Source organism: Panthera pardus, unplaced genomic scaffold, assembly GCF_024362965.1.
Source record: "Panthera pardus isolate Hobbes unplaced genomic scaffold, ASM2436296v1 HiC_scaffold_24, whole genome shotgun sequence".
NCBI lineage: Eukaryota > Metazoa > Chordata > Mammalia > Carnivora > Felidae > Panthera > Panthera pardus.
Window position 1 is genome coordinate 137,334,217 of NW_026526810.1, and position 16,483 is coordinate 137,350,699.

The 16,483-nt window shown below is 47.1% G+C and overlaps 2 protein-coding genes across 5 annotated transcripts in view; one reads left to right on the top strand and one right to left on the bottom strand.

Annotated features, from left to right (window-relative positions):
- The first annotated feature begins 299 nt into the window (after positions 1-299).
- The window catches only part of TDRD9 (tudor domain containing 9), a 112,230-nt gene continuing 96,046 nt past the window's right edge, over positions 300-16,483 (top strand). For all 4 annotated transcript variants that reach the window (XM_053889889.1, XM_053889890.1, XM_053889891.1 and 1 more), the window contains exon 1: positions 300-541. In XM_053889889.1, the coding sequence (XP_053745864.1) occupies positions 342-541 (200 nt within the window). In that variant the 5' untranslated portion in view covers positions 300-341. The remainder of the gene's footprint in view (positions 542-16,483) is intronic.
- RD3L (RD3 like) lies at positions 11,364-14,084 on the bottom strand. Its single transcript, XM_019434181.2, has 4 exons — positions 13,352-14,084; positions 13,087-13,193; positions 12,391-12,696; positions 11,364-12,049 (listed from the first exon to the last, which is right to left on the bottom strand). Exons 3-4 carry the CDS (start codon positions 12,687-12,689, stop codon positions 11,752-11,754), a joined length of 597 nt encoding a protein of 198 aa, XP_019289726.1. The 5' UTR covers positions 12,690-12,696; positions 13,087-13,193; positions 13,352-14,084; the 3' UTR covers positions 11,364-11,751.

A 16,483-nucleotide genomic window follows, 5' to 3' on the forward strand; every position in this document is an offset into this window, starting at 1 on the left:
GGCTCAGGCCCCTAAAACGCAGAGCAGCTTCGAGGGACTCACCTCGCCGACTCGAGGACCGCCGCAGTGGCTCAGGCGTTCCCCAACGTGCGGAACAGCGACGCGTCCGTCAGCGCAGGCGCTGGGCGGCCAGTGCTCCCAGCAGGCCTAGCGCGGCGCCGAGGGGCGGGGCCGGCGGCACGAGGTTCCGCCGTGTGAGCGCTGGCACATCCTGATTGGAGGGCCCGGGCGGGGCGGGGCCGCGTTCCCGCCGCGCCCCGACGCGCCTTGGCGTTCTTGGCGTCGTCTGTTCCCGCCGCTCCGCTGGGCAGTTGAGGTGGCGTCGTCGCCGTGCCGGGAGCATGCTGCGCAAGCTCACCGTCGACCAGATCAACGACTGGTTCACCATCGGCAAGACCGTGACGGATGTGGAACTGCTGGGCTCACCGCCCGCCTTCCCGGCCGAGGCGGCCAGGGACGAGGCGCAGCGCAGGGACGCGCCCCCCCGCTTCGGCCCAGCAGCCGGGGCCCAGACTGGGCCCCAGCCGGCAGCGTCCGGGAGGTAGGAGGCCGAGGGTGGGTGCGAAGCCCAGGCCCGGCCAGGGGTGGGAGCGAGGCCGGCGGTCGGGGAGCGTCTGGGGGTTGGTGTGAGGCCCGAGCCCTTGCTCCTCCCCAGACTCTCCCTGACTACGTCCCTGGCCCCTGGCTGGGCCACCCCGTGACCTAGGCCTAGTTAACTCTCCTGGAAGTTGAGCCACTCCAGAATTAGGTTCACTTTTTAACTTTTTTTTTTTTTTAATTAATAAGCTATTTTTGAGAGCAGTTTACATTTACAGAAAAGTTGAGCATAATCCCAAGTACCTTCTTCACCCCCGCCAACGTTTCCCTGTTGTTAATGTCTTTTTTTGTGTGTCATTGTACAAGGGACGAGACATGTGGATACGTTATGGTTAACCAGAGTCCGTAGTGCCGATGAGGGTTCAGTCTTAGTGTTGTGGTCTGTGGTTGTGGACAGGTGTAGGAACCTGTATCCACCACCATACAGAATAGTTTCACTGCCTTTTGTGCTCTGCCTCTTTACCCCTCCCTCTCCCCCCCAACCCTGGCAACCCCTGATCCTTTCACTATCCCTAGTTTTGCGTTTTCCAGAGTGTCTTGTAGTTAGAATCAGGCCTGTTTAGCCTTTTCAGATCTGCTACTTTGATTTTGTAATATGTGTTTAAGTTTCCTCCATGTTTTTTCATGGATTGGTAGCTTTTTTCTTTCTTTCTTTCTTTTTTTTTTTTTTTTTTAACACGTGTTGAATGATATTCCATTGTCTGCATGTACCACAGTCTGTGCATTTACCTACTGAAGGATGCTGGTGGCTTTCAAGTTTTGCAGTGATGAGTAAAGCTGTGGTAAACATTTCTGGCAGGTTTTTGTGGGTCAAACGTTTTCAGTCCATTTGGGTGAATACCAAGGAGCTGGAAAGCTGGATCTTTGTTCGGTTTCCTGAACGCTCCTTCTCCCACTGTTTTTTTTTTTTAACTTAAGCAACTGTTCTTGGTTCATCTGTTCACATGATTTTGGTGGAAATAAAAAGGCAAGAGGAGGGCATCTGTTTTTAGAAGACCCAGTCTGGTGTACAGAAACACCTGTTCCTCTATAAAGCGGGCCACTATAGAAGTACTCCCATCTTGGAGTGTCTGTGTCAGTGCTCGGACCCCCCCCCCCCCCCATATTCAACACCTTTTTCAGTTGAGAGGGTGGTTTTTGTTTTTTAGTTTTTTATTTTTATTTGTAATGTTTACTTATTTTTGAGACAGAGAGCACGAGCTGAGGAGGGGCAGAGAGAGAGGGAGACACAGAATCTGAAGCAGGCTCCAGGCTCTGAGCTGTCAGCACAGAGCCCGACGCGGGGCCCGAGCCCGTAAACCGCGAGATCATGATCTGAGCCGAAGGCAGACACTTAACCGACTGAGCCACCCAGGCGCCTCAGTTTTTTAGTTTTTGAGAAAGTTTCTCTTGTTGGTTGGCCCCGTCAGGTTTTCATGGGATTGCTTCAAGCCTCTGTAGACAAGCTTCAAGCCTTTGCAGAGTCAAGGACTACTTGGGATCTTTAGTAAACCTGTTCTTGGAGGCGGGGAGGGGACAAAGAGACCCTTGTGCAGCTTTAGAGTGGCTTTTTTGTTGCTGCTTTTGTACTTTTTCCCCTTGAATTGCTCTAGTGAGTAATCCTGTAGGCTACCCTCTCTCCTTAAGCCTCCTCTGCTTGTAACGGGCAGAGCTGTGTTGCTTCTAAATAACTTATTGTGGTAGCGGAAGTAAATTATTGACCTTTTCAGAAACTAAAAGTATAGATTTAAATGTTGTAACTACTGAGGACCAGTTGTTACAATTTCCAGTCTTTGGTGGATTAAGACTTTGAAAAATCAATAAAAATGAAATTTCAGAGTAATGGAATGGAAAAAAGAAAATACAAGCCCCACTTAAAATATTAATTATAATTATCACGTAAAATTACTTTGTAAAATTGCCATAAACGTTTCAACTTCTGTACGTAGCTAGAAATAGGCAAATAACATTGAGATTTGTTTGTGTAGTGCTTTGAGTCTGAGCAGTACTTCTCTGAAAGGCCCTTCCTGGGCCCTTACCACGTGCATATCTAAGGCGGAGGCTCTGCTGTGTAGTGGGCACTCAAATACAGCTACATTATTTAGTCCTTGAAATAACCCCCTGAGATTGATGGCAGTAACTTAATTTTGTAGTTGAGGAAACAGACTTGGGTGGTAAAGTGCCTTGCCCAATAACTTCCTGAAATAAATAGTCACGGTAGGTAGAAGGAGCCTCTACCCCCCTCCAAAGATAACCACGGGACCCTGTGACCGTGTTCTGTTACCGGAAAGAGGGATTTTGCGGATGTAACTAAGGTTATAGACTCTAAAATAGGGAGATTACCTGGATTGTCTAATGACACGAGCCCTTAAAAGCAGGGATTTGAAACATGAGAGGGACTCGACCAGTTGGTGTTAGACAGGACCGACCACAAAGGAAGCAGGAGAAGAATGTGGACAGCTAGGAGCAAAGATGGGATCCCGGCTGACGGCCAGCAGGGAAACAGGGACCTCTGTCCTACAACTTCGAGGAACTGAATTTGGCCAGCGACCCTGAATGAGCCTTTTGTAGTGAACGCAGTCCTGCCAACACCTTGATTTTGGCCTTACGGGACTCTAAGCAGAGGACCTACTTGTGTCTACCTGCGCTACCGATTAACAGAAACTATGAAATAATCCATTTGTGTTGTTTGGAACTGCTGGATTATTGGTAGTTTGGTGTGGCGGCAACAGGAAACTGATACAGTGGTAGACCTGGGGTTGATGTAGGGTGAGCTGACCATAAAGGCACCCTCTGCCCCGTGGCAGGCGCACAGCTGATGCTCAGATACTTGTTGACTGAGGTCTTTTCAGAAAGGAGACTTTGAATGAGGTTTTGATGTTGGTGAGAAAACATCTGACATAGAGGAAGACGGGTTTTGAAGTATAGGAAAGCCCACAGTGAAGCTGTATTTGGGAGGGACGATCAGCGTACGACCAGTTTGCCTTGAGTCTCTGGAGTCCAGTCCACGAGAGCGTTGTTAAACCAGCTCCGTGAGTCATGTGAGTAATGACTACCGGCATTAAAAATAAAGAAGAGAAGTAGAAAACACGAGACTTTGTTTTTTTTTTTTTTTCGTTTTTTATTTATTTTTGGGACAGAGAGAGACAGAGCATGAACGGAGGAGGGGCAGAGAGAGAGGGAGACACAGAATCGGAAACAGGCTCCAGGCTCCGAGCCATCAGCCCAGAGCCTGACGCGGGGCTCGAACTCACGGACCGTGAGATCGTGACCTGGCTGAAGTCGGACGCTTAACCGACTGCGCCACCCAGGCGCCCCAACACGAGACCCTTTGGCACCTCCAAATGCACGTTGTCCCAGAGAAAGCTTTCCCATAGAAACTCCCCATTTCAAATCACCTGTCTGGTGATTCCTTTTACCTAATTCAGTTTTCCCTTCTTGGTATCTCTCAGGTAAGTTGAGTGCCCACTGTGTGGAGCACCGCGTCAGGTGACAGGAAGCACAGCAGTCTGTCCTTCCGACAGACAAGGGAGGTCCCATTTTATAGCTGAGGGTCCGCTAAGTTGAGAAACTGATCCCCGTCCGCCTATTTATTATGTGGTAGGATGGCTGTCTGGCTCCAGTGTATGTTACTTTTCACTTTTCTCGCTGGTTGCTTTTCGGTATGTAGGCTTTGCACACGTGAGTGTGTGTACGTGTTATCCTCCGAGGGTTGCGGTTTTCTGTTGACCACAAAAGCCGTGCTTTTTAAAGACCTTTTTGTCCGTTTACAGATTTAGTTTGTTAGGCCACTTTCCCATGAATTACAGTGTTCTCTATGTAATTCAATGCCCCGGAGGGGAGTGGCTGAGAGAGAGAGAGAGAGAGAGAGAGAGAGAGAGAGAGAGAGAAAGAGAATAGGGGAGCTCTGGGGGCACGGAGCTGGGTCCACGATTATCTCTGAAACCACGAAGGACTCTGCTGCTTCATCTGAGGCTACTGGGGGGCCATTGGAGGGCACTCTGGGGTTTTGACCAGAGCTGTGGGGTGATGTGACTTCTGGCTTTAACATGGTCACTGCTGTGTGGAATGGACTGCAGTGGGCCCAGGGCAGTAACAGGGGATCAGGGAAGAGTCCATTAATATCATCTGTGACATCACTTTAGATGTCAGCTTGGCTGGACAGTTGTGCTGATATTTGGCCCAACATGATTTAAAAAAAAGCTTTTTTTTTTTTTTTTTTTTTAAATTTTTTTTTTCAATGTTTTTTATTTATTTTTGGGACAGAGAGAGACAGAGCATGAACGGGGGAGGGTCAGAGAGAGAGGGAGACACAGAATCGGAAACAGGCTCCAGGCTCCAAGCCATCAGCCCAGAGCCTGACGCGGGGCTCGAACTCACAGACCGCGAGATCGTGACCTGGCTGAAGTCGGACGCTTAACCGACTGCGCCACCCAGGCGCCCCAAAAAAGCTTTTTTTTAAAAAATGTGTATTTATCTTTGAGAGAGAGACAGTGTGTGAGAGGGGGAGGGGCAGACAGAGAGGGAGACACAGAATCCGAAGCAGGCTCCAGGCTCTGAGCTGTCAGCACAGAGCCCAGTGCGGGGCTCAGACCCATGAACCTCGAGATCGTGACCTCAGCCAAAGTTGGACGCTTAACCAGCTGAGTCACCCAGGTGCCCCTGGCCCAAGATGATTCTGGATGTTTCTATGGAGGTGCTTTTTGGATGAAACGAACATTTAAATCGATGGATTTTGAGTAAGGCAGATTACCTTCCAAATTGTGGGTGGGCCTCATCAAATCAGTTGCAGACCTGGCTAGAACGAAGATTTACTTCCTAAAACAAGAAGGAATTCTGCCAAGTCCCTTCAGACTCGGGCTGCAACTCCTTCTCAGGTTTCCAGTCTGCTGGCCTAGCCTGCACATTTTGGACTTGTGTCTCTACAGTCTCATGAGCTAATTCCTAAAAGTAAATCTCTCTTTCTCTATACATATCTGTTGGTTTAGTTTCTCTGGAGAATGCCCGCTAATACATCATCTAAGAAGAGAGGATGGTGGGTTAGACCAGGACCGTGGCATTGGAGGTGGTAAGCAGTATGCAGTTTGGATGTATTCCTAAGACACAAGCGAGGACTTTGTAGCTGGATCAGATACAGAACATGAGTGGGGAAGCGGTAACGGGGACACCAAGGTTCTTGGCCGAGCAGCTGGAATGTGTTGCCATCGACGGAGAGAGGCAGGACCACGGGAGGAGCTGGTATATGGGGAGACTTTTGATTTGGACGTGTTAACTTGACATGACTGTTAGATAACAGTAAATGCAGGCAGTCTGGAATTGAGGAAGGAAGCCTGGCTGGAACTAGATGTTTGGGGGTTCAGTTTAAGGCTTGGAGACCAGTGAGCTCACCCAGACTCTGGGTGGTGGATCCTAGTGGGTGAGTGCAGAGAGAAGAGGTCCAAGGACCCACGCCTGGACCCCTTGAATGTTGAGAAGTTGACGAGATGGAATAAAGAAGAGTGAGAAGGAACGCCTGGAAGGCTCGGGAAAACCAGGCGGGTGGCCACCTCCCCTTTGTGAATAACCACTTGCCTGGTGCCCTGCGTCCACATCTCTTAGTACTTGTATGGAATTTCTTTCTGTTGTTTTCTCCACATGAGAACTTTTTGAGGGAACGTTTTATCACTGAATCTCCAGCTCCTGGTGTAGTGCCTGGCACATAGTAGGGGCCCAGGTATTTGCATGAAGGGACTGCCTTGGTAGGTCCCAATTCTTGAGGTTTTATGATGTGCTAGAAATGAGTATGGCTTCCTTATCTGCTCCTGCTTTGACTGAATTGTGAAATCTGTCATACGCCTCTGACCACAGCTGATTTCCCTGAGGGGTGTGTGTGTGTGTGTGTGTGTGTGTGTGTGTGTGTGTGTCTGTATCTGTATAATCCGATGAAAATTAGAATACCCTGGCAGATGTTTCCAGAATAAGAGTGCACTTCCCCGTTTGTGCTTTCACCAACCTGGCCTAGATGAACCATCCTCTCTTTCCTGCATTATTGCAAAAGCCTTCTATTTTTATTCTCCTCGCTTCCCATCCTTGCCCCCCGAGTATTCTAGCACCTAGAAGAATGTCTGGCACGAAGTGGATGATCGGTTAATGTTTGGTAAATGAGCAAATTCTTGAGTCAACACTCACATCTAAGGTTTTTTGAGTACGTGTGCAACTATCTGTGGCTAGATTGTCATTAGAATAAAATGTAGACTCTGTTATGACTAACCGAGCTTTCCTCCAGCTGACATCTGCCTAATCTGCTGTTGCCCTCTGGCCACATTGGCATTTATTTTTTCTGTGTCTTGAAGACCCCAAACTCACTTCCACCTTGGGGCTTCTGTCTCTACTCTTCTGCCCGGAGTGCCTGCCCTTTTTTCCTCTCCCTCTGCTTTGTTTCTTCCTGGGAAGAAACAAACGCCTTCATCATTCCGGGCTCTGTCCCGATGTCTGCTCCTTGTACGGGCCTCCTGTGGCCTCCACAGCTGCACAGATCCTCCCACACCTCCTGTCTCCATCTCTGTAGTCTCTCTCAACATTGTTTTCTCCTCTAAAGCACTTACCATGTGCCCCAAGTCTTCTTTGTGATGTGTTTTTGGTCCCTCCACCATCGAGAATGATTCTGAGATTTCTGGTTCTGGGATTCTCTACGAATTGGATGGCTCGGTGGCATTGTTGTTTCCTGAGCTGAAGTGTCGAAAGAGCTGTGCTTTTTTGTGTGTACATGTGTTGCTTTGATTCCTTTGTTCCTTTTCTTGATTTGTATTTATCCTTTTAGAAAACAAATCTCTGTGACCTTGGTTACCTGTGGGCATCCAAGAGGAGGTGTCAGGTAAACAACTGACTGTATGCGTTTGGAGCTCAGAGGTTAAGTTGGGGCTGGACACAGTGCAGGGACCCGACGGATGCCAGTCTCTGCCCTGTTGTTCACTGACGTTGGACAGCCATTGAACTTGTCTGAGGCTGTTTGTTCATGTGTCGAGTGGGAGTGATACTACTTTCAAGGAAGGGATTAAATGAGAATATGTATACAGTGCTTTGCACACAGCACCTGGCGTGTGAAAGAATGACTGAAACGCTACTAAATGGATTGGGCTGGTTAAATAGTGCTCACTTCTGAGGGACGCCTGGGTGGCTCAGTCGGTTAAGAATCTGACTTTGGCTCAGGCCATGATCTCGTGGCCCATGAGTTTGAGCCCCACATTGGGCCCTGCGCTCTTAGCACAGAGCCCAGTTCGGATCCTCTGTCCCTCCCTCTGTCTGCCCCTCCCATGTGAGTGTGCTCTCTCTTTCTCTCAAAAACAAACATTTAAAAAAATCTGCTAACTTTTGAGAGCCTATGATGTGTCAGATACACAGAGTACTTTTATGTGGATTAATGTATATTGCACCTCACTATTTTTTTTACATTGATTTATTTTTGAGAGAGAGAGAGAGAGAGAGAGAGAGAAGGAGAGAGTGCACACACAAGTGGGGGAGGGGCGGAGAGAGAAGGACACACAGAATCTGAAGCAGGCTCCAGGCACCAAGCTGTCAGCACAGAGCCCGATGTGGGGCTCGAACTCACAAACCATATCATGACCTGAGCTGAAGTTGGACACCCAACCGACTGAGCCACACAGGCGCCCCCGCACCTTACTATTTTCTAGCCAAAGCTTTTAGCCACTGAGCCAATACTTTCTCTTTGTAAAACATGCCTAAAGCCTTCCTGGTAGTTCTTTCCCCCATTTACACCCCCTAATGTTTTTGACCCTCATTTTCTTGCCGGTTTTAGAAACAGGCCAACGTATGGAATGAGATCTGTTAATATTTAGGAAGTTATTTGTGTTAAAATTTCTATTTGATTTGTAGATTTTTGAGGAACAACTGTAGTTTTTTTTTTTTTTTTGAAGTTTATTTTGAGAGAGAGAGCATGAGCAGGGGAGGGGCAGAGAGAGAGAGGGAGAGAGAGAATCCCAAGCAGGCTCCGCCCTGTCAGCACAGATCCTGAGGTGGAGCTCCACCTGAGCGGTAACCAAGAGTCCGATGTTTAACTGACTGCGCTACCCAGGAGCCTCTAAACAACTGTAGTTTTAAATTACATACACCAGTGCTCTCACAGGAACCATGGTTGTTAGGCTATTGCCAAAGCAAAGTGAGAGAGATTCTGTCTACCAAAATGCAGTGTATTTTTTCCATTCCTCTTTATTTACTTCTATTTAAAAGTTTTTTTTTTAAGTTTATTTAATTTTGAGAGAGAGACAGTACAAGTGGAGTAGCAGAGAGAGAGGGAGAAAGAGAAAGAGAATCCCAAGTAGGCTTCCATGAGCGCAGAGCCCGATGTGGGGCTTGAACCCCTGAACCGTGAGATCATGATCTGAGCCGAAACCAAGCGTCAGAGGCTTAACCGAGTGAGCCACCCAGGTGCCCCTTAAGATTTTTTTTTAATGTTAATTTTTGAGAGAGAGAGAGAGAGAGAGAGAGAGAGACAGAATGTGAGCGGGGAAGGGGCCGAGGGAGAAGGAGACACAGAATCTGAAGCAGGCTCCAGGCTCTGAGCTGGCAGCACAGAGCCCACCTTGGGGCCCGAACCCATGAATGATGAGATCGTGACCTGTGCTGAAGTTGGACGCTTAACCAACTGAGTGACCCAGGCGCCCCTCCATTTCTCTTTAAAGTCTGGCTGTGGAATTGACTGCATCGTGGGCAACTTAGAGCAGCATGGGTTCATTTTCCTCTTGGACTAGTGGGTCACCGAAGTGTCTGTAGCTTCTTCAGACATAGGAAGCTTCTGACAGCGGGGACTGAAGACTGTCCTCTTCTTCCTGTCTGGACAGGGAGAGTGGCCATCTCGAAAGGGATGTGCTTGGTCATTTCTTTTGTGTGGTGGCTGATTAAGGTGCCCTGCGGGGGAAGAGTGGAGTGTTCTGGGTCTCTTTATGGTGTATATTTCCTCATCTACATGGTGACGTTGCCACTTCTGGGGCTGCATCATAGACCACTCCAAGCTGTTTAAAACAGACATTTTGTTCCCACCATTAAGGTGATAATATGAAACCTTTTGTGTGCTGTTTTCTGTATTCACTGGATAATAAGCAGTTACGCACTTCTGGGGACAGTCAGCTCTCCCACAGATAGTTTCCATTCAAATTTCTCAGTGCTGGAAGAGCCCTTGCTAGTTAGCTCGTGAACACAGAACCACAAGGGAACAGGAACGAGAGGTGTCTATTTCAGATCCACTTAGAGCTGTGTTTCCCTTTCCTTTATCTTATTAAACCCTGGTCGGGTTGACACCATTCACTGCATGATTAGGATTAAAGACCAAGTTGAGGGGCGCCTGGGTGGCTCAGTCGGTTAAGCGGCCGACTTCTGCTCAGGTCATGATCTCGCGGTTCGTGAGTTCGAGCCCCGCGTCGGGCTCTGTGCTGACGGCTCAGAGCCTGGAGCCTGTTTCAGATTCTGTGTCTCCCTCTCTCTGACCTTCCCCCGTTCATGCTCTGTCTCTCTCTGTCTCAAAAATAAATAAACGTTAAAAAAAAAAAAAATTTAAAGACCAAGTTGAAGCCTGCTCAGGATGGTGTGGATGTTGCCTGAGAGTACAGGAGAAAACAGGTCAGAAGGGTTCGTTTGGGGTGTGTGTTCAGTTCTGGTCCTGGATATGTTTTCCTTTTAGATGGAAGAAAACGATAAAATCCCAAGTGTAAAGTTGTAAACATTGGGTTCCTTGGACTTACTTTTAAGAGTGATAAAGATTCTAGGGGAGCCTAGGTGGCTTAGTCGGTTAAGCGTCCAACTTCAGCTCAGGTCATGATCTCATGGTTCATGGGGTCGAGCCCTGCGTCGCACTCTGTGCTGACAGCTCAGAGCCTGGAGCTTGCTTCAGATTCCGTCTCTCCCTCTCTCTCTGCTCCTCCCCCACTCATGCTCTGTCTGTCTCTGTCTCTCAAAAATAAATAAACATTTAGAAAAAAGTGATAAAGATTCTAGCACTTAATAAAAAAACCCAATGATGAGTTTTCTCCTTGAATGAAATTATGAAATGTTGAATTTTGCATATTAAATATTAGGTATTTTATTTTATTTATTTTGAGAGGGAGGGAGGGAGGCAGAGAGAGTGAGCAAGCGTGAGTGGGGAGGGGCAGAAAGAGAGGAAGAGAGAATCCCAAGCAGGTTCTGCGCCGTCAGTGTAGAGCGAGATGTGAGGCTTGAACTCACAAACCAAGAGATCATGACCTGAGCCGAAATCAAGAGTCAGCTGCTTAACTGACTGAGCCACCAGGCACCCTGAATATTTGCCATCTTAAATGAACCCAGTCTGTTTCTCTTTATTGATATAATATAGTGCTCTATTTCCTTATTTATTTGTTTGTTTATCATATTTATTTATTTATAAAATAGTGTATTTATTTTTGAGAGAGAGAGCGAGCGAGCATGTGCACACAAGCAGGGCAGGAGCAGAGAGAGGGAGACAGAGGATTCAAAGTGGGCTCTGCACTGACAGCAGCGAGCCCGGTGTGGGGCTCGAACTCACAGACTGCAAGATCATGGCCTGAGCCGAAGTCGGACGCTCGACCGACTGAGCTACCCAGATGTCCCTGTTTCTTTTTCACGCCTTTCCTTAACGTTAGTTGCAATTAAAAAATATCGTAATTAGTAACAAACCTGAGTGTTGGAGTAAAGCATCACTTAGTCTTTAAACTACACATTATCTTCTCTGTGACTGCCCATCCTCCCTTCCCCGCTGAGAATGACTGGAGGCGGTTCTGTGTTTTATTGTAAAAGTAAGATTCACATCAGTCATTTATTTTATTCTATACAGCTTCCTTTCAGAATAAAAGTCAAGGTTAATGTCTAATTTCCACACAGAATTTGTCCAGTTTCATACTAAATAAAATGCCTATGTTCCTGTGAGAGATGTTTGAGGTATAAGAAAATACTTCAAACATTTTTTTCAAAATATTTGGAACCATTTTAGTTAAAAGTAGACTGTTTAATAAAACATTGCATTTGTAGAGTGGTTAAAAAAGGAACACTACTTAAAACCTAGGATGCAGAGTTAAACACTACTTAACATCTGACTTTGCAACAAAACATGAAATCACATCACTTTTTCTTTTAATAGTAAGAGTTCTGCTTCTAAAGGGGGTCATAGAAACTCCTCTGGTTATAAGTAACTTAACTTGATGGGTAATAATATGGTAGGTTCCATATTCTGTGTGAGAATGCTGGGAACCTGTTCTTTGTGGTTTTGTCCACGTAACTGGAAATAGTGGGTATTTCGTCTTTGTCTGAACTCTTGGAGCTTGAGCCTGGCATCACAGAAGGAACAGGACAGTCTGTGTTCCTTGACTCTTCCAGGCCTTCCTGCTGGTTGCCTTTGTCAGTACTGTTTAGGAAGTCTTTCAGAACTTGCTTGAAGATGTAGACTATTTCCCATGGCAGTACATCATTTTCTGCTAAAACTTCTCGAAATCTAGAGGGAAAGCAGTAATGAATATTCAATTCAGAAACTCCCTTCTGTGCATATTCATTTATCTCTGAAATATAGCTGAAATCATGTAATTGCATAGTAGTTACCTTTTGAATAATCTCATCCCTTTAAAATTACGCTTCTAGTAAAGACATTCTCTGTGACTTAAAAATATTTCCAGTAAGATATTTTTGTCCAGCCTATCCTTGGGGATTTTGGTTTTGGGTTTTTGATGCACGTGATTAAAGTATGTACCCGATAGAATACGATTTCCAGTCTAGATATATGAAGAACTTAGACTTGACAGCAGCAGATAATCACAAAAGAGAACATAGTATTTTTACCTGCTGAGAATAGTTCCGGTCTGACAAGGTTGAACTTGTGAGCAAAGGACTTCAAGTTGTCTTTGTTCAGTAGCCGGGATGGTCATGTGGGGGTTCTGGTAGTTTCTCAGCCAGTTGTAATCCACTCCTGTTTTTTTTACTTTTTGTTCATTTTCAATCTCTTGTATTAGTCTCTCTCGCTCCTTCAGATGCCACTTTAATTCCCGAAGCAGAGTCTTTGTCACCACGTCTGAGCCAGGACAGTGTGCGGGTTTGTAGGCATCGTATTTTGGCCATTTCATCCAGCCAAAAAGTGGCATGCTCAGCCTATGGGAATATTCTCACTTGTTTATTTGTATAAAATGTTGTGGTTCTGATCAGCACATCTGTTTCTTTTCAGTAAATTTGCCAGAAACTGCATGAATTTTTCACTGGTTAGATATGCAGGTCAAAACGAGATTAGAATGTGGATTAAAGTCTTTTAATTTCTAACTAGGTCAGTACCAAAAACCAAGCTTTGAAAACACATTATGTAGCTAAGCAGAAGTGAAATATACAAAGTCAGAGATAATCTCCGGACTGAACATTTTCTGAAAATAACACTGGCACTTGCTATTAAAAGTTCTTAGGAGGCTTTAAAACATTAACGTATAGGAAAGCTCTACCTACACACACACTTTTGACTTAGGTTTTGCGCAGAAAAGGTTTAAAGCGTACCTGGTAAGTTGATGGATCCGATGTGGTGATGTTGCCAAAGAGTTTGCTTGAATTAGTGACGAAGCTATGTTTTTCTCGGGCGTATATTGTTCTCCCGGATGCGTCCCCTGTTGGAAGGAATGAACCTCCTTATTTACCCACTGAAACCGTATTTGAAATAAATCAATTTCTGTGTTAGGAATGAGGTTGTGATGTCTTCATTTAGAGAGAACGCTCATTAATTCACCTTGTAAGTGAGCTGGAAGAAGTGACAAAAATAACTTACTGTTTAATCTTCGCAAATTATATAACGGTCTGCCTTTTTGAACGTAGCTCCCTCTGTTTGAAAAGGATGCCGGCGGCCACGGGCTCTGGTCCTAAATGCGCTCCGACTCGGCTCCGGTGATGCAGCGAGGAGCGGCACCGGGAGGCCCCAGGGCCGCGCTCCCGGCTACGGGGGGGACGGTGCGTGCTGTGATGTTCTGCTGTGGGTCACAGCTCAGGGCTGTGTTTTTATGCCTGTAGAGAGCTAAAAATAACCACGCTGCTTTAATTCTTCCGCTTAACTTTCAGGCCATCTAGAAGCCAGGTCACTGTCCCCTCTAATGAGAGCAGAAAAGACAGATCAGTCTTGACGATTTGCAAAATATCCATCCCGAGGAAATTCGTTATGATGGAGCAAAAGAGGCGAAGAATGCTGGTATCAGTCCTAGGTGGGCTGTTTAGTCGGGGTTATTTTCTGTATTCGTCTCGTTTCTCTCTCTGTCTGGTAGTGAAATTTGTATGCTGGAGCCAGTTGTGAGGCCGGAGGACGTAAATGCTGAAGTAGGTGACTTGACAATGTAGTTTATACCCTCTTGAAAGACCGTAATGATAGATTAAGGGTAGGGGAAAAGAGAGGTCTAAGAGCATGAGAAATTGAAAGCGAAACCTTGTAATTCATTCTACAGAAGGCGATGGCAGTGTTTTCTTTTGGAGCCGAGGGTGAAACACACTTACCGTTGGGGCCGATGCGATGCGATGCGGGATGGTCTTTCCTTCAGGGGCCGCGGGTCTCTGGCTGAAGGGCAGACAGGTCTTTACTCCCTGCTTCTGTGTTCGGTGACTACGCAGCGGCTTTTCCTTTCGCACCACTTGTTTCTTCTGTTGCCTTTTCCTTCAAATGAACTGTGAAGAACGGACGTGGTTCCCGTCAGACCCGCTTGTCACGCGCGATGAAGAGTGACGTGTGCGCTCAGCCTACAGCCCTGTTCCTTACACGTGAGAAGCGGCCCGCTGTCGGCATCCATCGTCTTCACCGGGCAGGTTTTCACATCGCATCGTGTGCGGCGCCCTGAGAACGGAAGCGGTCGAGTTCGGCAGGACAGAAACGTCCTCGCGGATTTTCTGCCGAAGTTACGATGAATCCCGACACTTCTCCCTTTGAATAACCTCCTTGCTGTTGCTTTGATTTAAACATTCGTTGCCTCTGCGACGGCGACGGCAACGTCGGAAGTAGAGCGGCTGTGGCACACGGGCCACGTTTCTTTTCGGGGCCTTCCGCGGCTTCCTTCCCCTTCCTGCTGGCGCTGCCCCGGAGCGTGTCTTCCCGACACGTGTCGTCGTGCTCCCTCTGCCCTCAGAGTTGCTCACACAGACTCTGTCTTCCGAGATGTTCGTTCTCTGCCTTTTCCGTTTATCCACTTTGTAGTTCTTTATTCACTTTGTAGTTTGTTGTGGAGGTCAGGGAAGGCCTTTCTGGGGCCGGGGGCGGGGGTTCCTTGGGAGATTTGAAGATCGGTGAGCCTGGTGCGCAAAGAGCTTCTCAAGGACACCCCCGCCGCAGACTTCTGTGGCGCCTGCTCAGGTGTAGCCCTCAGTTTCTCTTACGGCTCAGCTTCCATTCCACGCGCCTCCCTTCCGTCTTCCGCGTGTGAGCCTGCGTTTCTGGTGCTCAGGCTGTGCTGCTGATATTATTGTCACCGGTATGTTTTCTGTCCTGTCTGCTGAGATTGTTTGATTGAAGTAGAACTCAAGTATCAGTACAGTCGTGCCCCTGCTACCTTGTAGATGGACACCAGAAATATCCGTGGGTCAGGATTTGTGGAGAAAGTACCTTCATGTTAATCCTTTCTGTTTATTAAGCTATAACCAGATTAACTTGGATTAAAAAAATTTTTTTTTAACGTTTAGTTATGAGAGAGAGACACAGAGCACGAGCAAGGGAGGGGTGGAGAGAGAGGGAGACACAGAATCCGAAGCAGGCTCCGGGCTCTGAGCTGTCGGCACAGCGCCCGACATGGGGCTCGAACTCACTGCCTGCGAGATCATGACCTGAGCTAAAGTCGGACGCTTAACCGACCGAGCCATCCGGGCGCCCCTAACTTGGATTTTATTAAACATTTTAGTACGTTGAACAAATGAGTTGTTTCTGAGGAACTGCAACCTCCAGGCATTTTGTGTGGAAGACAGAAAGCTTAAACTGTGATACTGGCCAGTTTCTTTTGGTCACCGTCACAATTTTCCAGGCTGCGTCTTGTTAGCTGAAGATTGTACCATCTCTCGTACTCACTGTGAGATCGCACTGTAGCATTTACAGGGTGAGCACATAAACTTCTAAGGTGTGTAGAGAAGCGCATAAGAAAATAAGTCTGGAAAAACAAAATTTTGGAAACCTGAGGGCAAGCTGAGGAGCCAGGGACAAGTGTTCGTGTTTACGGTCGGGGCCTCGTTAGTGCTCGGCAGCATTTGATAGCGGCGCAGGGTGGATTCCTCACCGGGAGGAGCCTGGTGGCCCGGCCCTCTGCTTTTAATTCCTTTGCTACTCGGTTTAAAATCCTGGATCGCTGCTGCTTCTGTCTTTTGGCTGTTAGAGATGCAGTTGATAAAATCATTTTAATTAAAACACACTAATGCGCGTATTTTTTTTTAATGTTTGTTTATTTTTGAGAGACAGAGCACGAGCAGGGGAGGGGCGGAGAGAGAGGGAGACCCAGAATCCGAAGGAGGCTCTAGGCTCCGAGCTGTCAGCACAGAGCCCAACGCGGGGCTGAAACTCATGAACCACGAGATCATGCCCTGAGTCAAAGTTGGCTGCTTAATTGACTGAGGCTGCGGGGTGCCCGACATTTTTAAAAAATTTTTTTTAATGTTTATTTATTTTTTGAGAGAGACAGAGTGTGAGTAGGTGAGGAACAGAGAGAGAGGGAGACACAGAATCTGAAGCAGGCTCCAGGCTCCGAGCTGTCAGCACAACCCAACACAAGGCTCGAATTCATGAACCGTGAGATCATGACCTGAGCCGAAGTCGGCCGCTCAACCAGCTGAGCTGCCCAGGGGCCCCTTGTTCATAAGCTTTAGGTTACAGTTTACGTTAGTTTATTGATATTTTCCTTTTTGACTTTTCTTTTTTTGTGCTCTTGTTTATGAAGGCTTCTCT

Excerpts from the sequence above, each read along its gene's own strand:
- RD3L (XM_019434181.2), bottom strand. The coding sequence starts at position 12,689 with ATGCCACTTTTTGGCTGGATGAAATGGCCAAAATACGATGCCTACAAA. Across the intron at positions 12,050-12,390 it reads ACCGGAACTATTCTCAGCAG|ATTTCGAGAAGTTTTAGCAG; the intron begins GTAAAAATACTA and ends CTTTCCCTCTAG.